The sequence below is a fragment of the Adiantum capillus-veneris genome, chromosome 30 (genome assembly GCF_014529385.1).
Source record: "Adiantum capillus-veneris isolate H3 chromosome 30, ASM1452938v2, whole genome shotgun sequence".
Classification (NCBI taxonomy): Eukaryota; Viridiplantae; Streptophyta; class Polypodiopsida; order Polypodiales; family Pteridaceae; genus Adiantum; species Adiantum capillus-veneris.
In genome coordinates this window covers 101482469-101490251 of record NC_140960.1, presented here as the reverse complement: position 1 = coordinate 101490251, position 7783 = coordinate 101482469, and the positions used below count along the sequence as shown (strand labels likewise).

Here is a 7783-nt window from a genome sequence, read left to right as displayed (position 1 = left end):
TTGATGCTATCTAACTAGGTGTTATGCTTTTTGTTGCTCTCTCCACCCAAGCACTCTTGTAATTCTCATTAGGAATCTATTCTAATGAAATGCCCACTATGTTCATGCTAATTTCCGCTACACATAAGTTATTAGGCCATTAAATGTTACATCTAGCCACCACAGACACTTGGATTTCTCTATGGTGGACAAGGACTGCACAATCGAAAACTATTATTTAGCATAAGCTCCCTATGTGTTAGGAGTTAACATTAAAAATGCAATGTAATGAATCACTTACCCTTCCAAGCTTCACATCGGAAAACATGAACATTGGGTTATTTGCATATGTCCACACACTTGCCAAGGGGGGCATCTCATCGAGCCAACTAAAAACACACTAACTATTGAGTACTAGTTTAGTGAGGACTAAAAAATTGAACCATACAAATTAACAAAGCTATAGACAACTCGACGGGCTGCATTGTGTAATCCGGGTTGCTTGTTCATGGCATTGACCAACTTAACTCCACCTTCCACAATGAAATATGCGCTATTGAAGTACTTTCTTTGACAAAGCATGACAAAGTTGCGAAATCGATGTTCCAATGGCATCCTTACTCAATCTGCATCTTGAATGTCCAGTAATAGACCCAAACCATATTGATTGACTTGCAACCAAGAGCAATACATGTGGAGCCAATCCCTAACTTTTGTTTTGTCATTGGGAAGGCACTCCAAGGATCAAATTGATACTTGTGAGCTATCTAGCAATTTCACAATGTGTGCCTTATCCATATCTATTATGCAAGAATTTCCAATCATTTTGAGTTTCCCTTCAATCGCAATGTGTGCACTCGATTCATGCCATGGCAAGGACAGAGTAGCACACCAAAACTCTCCATTTGAGGATCTGCAATCCTTGCATACTTGGAGGTATTTCCCCTGTAGGTAATCTCCATCTTCTTTATCACCTTGGCCCTACCAGCTTCATCCATTCCCTTAACTAACTCTTCAATCTTCTGTTCCGTCTCATCCTTAAAAAGCAACCATGTTATTATTTGTGTAGGGAGTGTAAACCAACTCCTTTTCCCCCGAGATGAGACAAACTGCATTTCTTTCTCCACCCAAGATTTTTCTTCAATAGCCAAACCATCCAAGAGAGCACTCTTGTCTGCCTCTCCTAGCCTTCTCAATTGGAACAACCTATCTCCAAATGTGGTTGGCACATATGCATAATCGTTCATCCTATAGCATTAAAAAAAAAGAGTATCAATAATTCAAAAACAACAATTAAAATTTTCAAGGAGAATAGTAGATGCCCAACATCATTCTTACTTGTTCAATCTTGCTAAGGAGAACATTAGTTTCCCTGCGTTAGTCTTTACAAACTACAAAAAAGTGGCAGACCACAGGGAAATGTCTAGACAAGTCATTCTCAAACCTTGTATTGCACAATTGTACAATTATATTAAAATAGTGCAATCAACAAAAGATTGCAACACAACAAAAGTTCTTAAAGGAGATTAAGTTAAAGAATACCTTGTCTAATGCATTCCATCCATGCATGTAGACGATTGTTGCCATCTAGGACATGGACCATCTTTCCTTTCAAGTAGGGCCCCCACTCTGTCTCTAAATTAGGGACCTCTCAAATATTTCATTAACTGTTTTCTAGCAGTCATCCCAGGAATTTATCCTTTCTTGAGTTATTGGTGTCTCCTCCCCCTCTAGGTCAATAAGGGAGACAGTAAAGGCCCCCTTGCTCTCAAGATAACCTACATAATGGGACCTAGGCGGTGGTCTAGAAAATGTGACTCATTCTCTCAAGGAATGCATGTGGTGTAGAGGTCTCAAGGATCTTACCAAACACCTCTAATTTGTTTTTTCTCCCCCTTGCAAGATTGGACATATTCTAGCCTTTGTGTCACCTCATCATCTCGTTGCCCCTCAGTCACCTCATCATCATGTTGCCCCTCAGTCACCTTCTCATGTGGCTCAAATACCACCTCCTCATTCTGATCGTCTTCCTGACTTCTTTGAGTATCAACTCACTGCTCCTCTCTATCAATATCAACTTGATCCACTGCCTTCTCAAGGTTTTCTTGCTCTAAGTCATGAACAATCCTATCAACCAGCTCCTCAGCACCACCACCATCCTCATTGCCAATAACATCCTCATTGTCAATAACATATTCAACATCCTTTTGAATTACTTGAGAATACTCTTGAGTACCTGCTCTTGCATTGACCTATTGAAGTTGGCCTGCTTCAATGGTCTACCTCTTCTCTTGTATGTTGCTCCAGAATCCCCTGCACCTTGCACAATTTTCCTTATCTTAGGAATAGTTACCATACTCATAATATCTGCCTCACACTTACCATCCTCACAATTCAATCTTGTGAAGTGTATAAACACTTTGAAACAATGAAATTTTTTAATTATATGAAATTAAGATAAAAGCCCCTTTGATGTTAGAACCGAACACATTGGAAAGGACAACATCACCTTTCTAGTTTACTAGATTCTAGTCATTATGGTCAGTTATTTCCATTAACTAAATTATGGGTAGTTGTGGTGCATTAGAGTCATTATGGTGACTTGAAATCATTACGGCCGGCACATTTATCACTAAAAATATCGCTCCACCTCTATACTACCATTTATCATTTTCTCTTCTCCATACTATTGGAGCTTTATGTCAAGAATCTATATGTCTTGCAAGCCTTCTCCTGCAAACATGTAAGTGAATCTGTGTGTGTGTGTGTGTGTGTTGCTACCACGACCCAATATTGATGCATGCTTCAACAAAGAATTAGTCTCTCTCTCTCTCTCTCTCTCTCTCTCTCTCTCTCTCTCTCTCTCTCTCTCTCTCTCTCTCTCTCTCTCTCTCTCTCTCTCTCTCTCTCTCTCTCTCTCTCTCTCTCTCTCTCTCTCTCTCTCTCGCTACCATGACCCAGTAGTGATGCAAGCTTCAATAGTTCACTGGTGCCTCATGTCTCTCACACCTGCTCCACGCACACATCTTCTCAATACACCTAAATTTGCACATCTTCTCAATACACCTAATTTGCACCTAAATTTGTAGGGTATGGAGGAGGATACAAATGTTTTGAAAAGTTGGAAGGTAATTAAGAAAACCAAATTAACGTTTCTTCAAACATTCCTCTAGATTAACCTTTTTTAAAACATTTCTCAAGATAAACATTTTTAAAACATTTCTCCAGATGATCATTTTTTTCAAAAACTCGTGAAAACTTGGATTGCTAGTAGTGTCTTTGAATTCCTTTGAACACACTGACACAAGTATTGCATGTGAAATTATTAATTTTTACAGAGTTGTTGGTACAGATTGACTTGCCACGTGTTCAATTTACTCAAAATTATTAACTATGAATATGGTGTTGATTTGATTAAAAGTTATCTTCTATGTAGGGAAGATAAAATTTTGCTGCACTCTGTGTCCGGACAGTCCATCAACATTTTGTTCATCCATGGAAAATTCCTCCTTCCCCTCAAGCTCCTGCAAGAGAAGTTGTGTGGTACTACTAGGGTCATTGTGGAGGCTCTTGTTCATGGGGGACGAGAGTTTAAGGTTTTGGCACCTCTTCCCACCTATGCAGGGGTTGATCTGGTGGCATATTTCATCTTGGAGGAATCATTATATGAAAATTACACTACAAGACTAGAAGACATCTTTCAGACCCCTACGTCATCTCCAATTGGTCCATCACCTGCATCAATGTAAGTGCATGTAAGTCCAAGACCATTCATGAAAGTTTGAACAATTCTTCACTATTTTTGTTTTTGTTCTGTTGCAGACAAATTGATGATGACGAGGACAATGAAGATCATGTTGAATTTGATAAGCTAGATGAAGAAACTCCAAAATTTTGAGGTAGCAGTTTATGCATTCCAAATTATCCATACACTCCTCCCAATGATGTGCTTCACACTATTATGCAAGAGTGTGAATACAAGGGCAAGGTCAAAGATATACCAAAAAGCTACCAGGAATTTTGCATCTACAGAATGATTGAGGGGAAGGCAATGGAGGGTATGGAGCAAAAGTATGAGGGAAATTTGTGGACAAAACCACAAACTTAGACAAGAACTAACAACTCTTTTGTCCTTAGGAAGAGTTTTTGTGGAGGTTTTTTCCAATACATATGAGTGAGCGGTGCTCATTTAGGAGCAGGACTAATCAAACTAACAAGCAACATTGGAATGGACGGTTGTCCAAGCTCCCAAAGAATGGTTGCCTAGCCATGAGGAGCTATAGAAATTTGGAGTGCTTTTTTTTCAAACATTTTCCCATGTGTGTGACAGATTGTCCAGCAACTGTTTACTACTTTATGCCTAGGGATTCTTGCCATAGTAGGCTATTTATACACCATGTCAAGCACAAGCACATCGTCCCTAAGGCAATGTCTAGAGCATCAATTTGGAACATTACAGCCTTAGTAGCTAAGGTAGTGACAATGGACAATAGAGCAGGCCCTAGGAAGGTACACATGATATTGGCTTGGGAGATGGTGCTCAAGGCCTTCACAGATGACAGTATTACAAGTGGGAAGTTTATAAGTGAGAAGGAGGTCCATGAGACGTCCCAAGAATTGCTTACCCTTGTCAACATGAAGAAGTAAGTTTTTAGCTATCAACACCAAAACATTTGTTTCCTTGAAAAATTGGTTCACCCATGATTATGTATATTGTAGGGTAAAGCAAATGGTGATGTAGTGTATAAGGACCACTTGACCAATGGGTGATGGACATCATGCAATTCTTGAACTAAACAGAAAGTGCCACTTTAAATTCTTCTATGGCTCTCAATTTCCATTGCAAGCGTCAACATCACAAGAGCGGTCATTCATATTCAAGATGTCTACTACTGACCCAGATTTAGGAGTAGATGTGGTAAGAAGGATGGATAGAGATGGACATGGAGACCTCCAACTATCATGGGTTTGTTTTGACCATCTCCATCAAATAGAAAGAGGTCGGCACACAATGGGAGCACATGTTGATGATCACATGTAAGTAACAAATAAGTATAAGGATATAAATAAGTGGATGCGGATACTAAATATCTAAACTAATGTATACGTTGGCTCATGGCTTTGTAATGTTATTAGGGTTTGGAGCGCTTCCAACAATTGCAACCTGTGATTTCAAAGAAGAGGACGAGGAAGCACAAATAATTTTTTGGGAATCTATGAACCAGGTTATGATTGAGCACATAGGTAAGCCAATCAACTTCCAAGGATTCATGTCAGATGAGGTAGGAGAAAATTAGAATGCAGTGAGATATATGTTTGGAGACAAGAAGGAAATGGTGGGTAGGGAAAGGTCTTGTCTCTGGCACTGGAAGGATAATTTGAGGGTGCACACATAGAGGTATATCCACTCCCAGTACCAATCAAAGCATAAAGAGATTTGTGAATAGTGGAGATTGTCTGAGACAACATATGTGGCACTAGAGCCATTTTGTAGGATTAGGAGTTGGTGGGAAACATGCAAGACAACAGATTAAAAAATACCAAAGCTAGATAGTTGGTTGAGTTGGTGGCATTATAGGGTTAGTCATTGGGGACATATGATGGTCAAGGATGGGGAGCCCATAATGAATGCATTGATTCCAAGGACCAACCTCTCTGAGGGGAAACATGCAAGTTGGTTGGCTAGAGAGGGGCTACAAGCAAAAACATAGTCTTTATGATGCATGTGTCACTGATCTAATCAATGGCCATCTTCATTGTGCCAGTCATCTAGCCTTCTTGGATGGTAAATATATTGGAGGGGGGCCAACATTGGATATTTTCGTTGACAGAGACATGTTAAGGATGCAAACTAGCCCATCACCAGCAGTCACCTCTAGGGCAGTGGTGGATAATGTCGCCATGGCTACTCCAATCTTCAATAATAGAGTTAATTTCAAGGGTAAGAAGAGGACAATGCATGCCAAGCAACCATTAATGGATATGGATACAAGAATTTGTAGCCACAGACATGAGTATAATTATGTCACTCAAGATAAGATGTCAAATGCATCACATGAGCAACCATGCAATGAATTGTTGCAAGCTCTAGAGAAAAACTTCATGACACAAAGTGGGCTATTCGCAGGATACCAACATCAAGTAGAGTGGAGTGTAACCATTGGACAATTGGTAAGAAGTGTGGGTTGAGGTAGAGACCGAGAGACCCAACTCCGTGTTTTTGGAGTGATTGTCAATTATCTTCTTGGCGGAAGCATAAGTTTTTTTACTTTTTTAGCACAAATGTGAGGCATACATGGAGAATGGTCACAAGCATCATGTCTGGCTTATTGCGAAGGGCACCAAACTCAATATCAAAGAAGCTTGTGCACTTGTGAAGGAAAGATTTGAGATTGGAGTATCAATGGAATCATTGATCCCCAAAGAAGCGCATCAGAGAGAGCCCCATGCCAACAACAATGAAGATCAAAACTATCCCTATCGACCAAGGGTATTGAAGGTTGCCTATGCTCAAACTATGCAACATTAGAAATGCTAGCAAAATTGACTGGAATCCATGTAGAAGTGGAAGGAGAGAAAGAGATTTTTACCATAGAGCTATTGGCAGGTCACAGTAGAGCCCCTACATCATGCATAGAAGTTATAATTCAGAATGTCCCATCTTGTTTGTGCATTGATTTTCAAGGCAGATTGGCAAAGAAGGCTTCCTTTCTTCCTTGCAAGAATCTTTATCTTGTGTACTTGATTGTACTTGGACAAGATGTCAACAACAACATGCATATCCATCAAGCATGCTAACAAAGGCAGTGAAAATCCAACCAAATTAGCTATAAGGGCTATAGCCTGGGTGATGCCTTTTTTTTAAAACACCTTTTGGAAGGGTGGACAAGATAGCAAAACCTATAGTCTATAGATCAATGCAGTTATTTAGTTCCTTTTATTTAGTCCATTTTGTAACCCACTCATAAGGTTATTGGAAATGAATCAGCATAAAAATTTTGTAAGAGGCTAAAATGTTTTTTTTTCTAAGTTATTCCTTCAAGAATATGATAGATTCCATCCATAACATATTTGAAGAGTTTTGCAATCTTTGCAACTCAACCATGACACTCTCTCTAGTCTATATTGCAATCTCCATTGCTCTCCAATGATCAATGTTGAATGGCATGCTCTCTCTCACACACTCACTCACTCACTCTCACCCACCCACCCACACACACACACACACACACACACACACACACACACACACACACACACACACACACACACACACACACACACACACACACACACACACACACACACACACACACACACACACACACACACACACACACACACTTGGTCACATCATCTGACCATGATAACACCTAGAGGGGTTTTGATTGTGCTCTGAATTAATGTATATGGCTAGACATCCAACTATTTGCACTCGATTTAAACTTGAGTTGTTGCCTTATGGGAGTTTACCTTGTGCTTTACTATACACCTCCTATAATGATAACTCCTAGCTTTTGCTATGCAAAATATAGTGGCTAAGCATAAATAATTATATTTTTTTAAATCTAAAAGAACCCCGCACCTTTTTTGGTTACCTTATGGCATCTGACCATGATAGCTAATCCTAGCTACACTCACAATCGAACTCAACCTACTAAAAGTGCTACTTGAAAGTTTTTATAGCTTATGCTTTACCTAACTCAACACACACATAGTCATACATTTTTGGCAGTTTTGGCTAAGGCTATGAGACTATTGTTGCTTGAGTACTTTTGATTACAAGTGGTTTATCCTGAGCATA

The 7783-nt window shown here is 39.6% G+C and overlaps 1 protein-coding gene across 1 annotated transcript; it reads left to right on the top strand.

Moving 5' to 3' along the window:
• The first annotated feature begins 5814 nt into the window (after positions 1 to 5814).
• LOC147418530 (uncharacterized) lies at positions 5815 to 6508 on the top strand. The gene is made up of 2 exons (XM_086507345.1): positions 5815 to 6150; positions 6257 to 6508. Exons 1-2 carry the CDS (start codon positions 5815 to 5817, stop codon positions 6506 to 6508), a joined length of 588 nt encoding a protein of 195 aa, XP_086363471.1.
• Positions 6509 to 7783: the final 1275 nt, after the last annotated feature.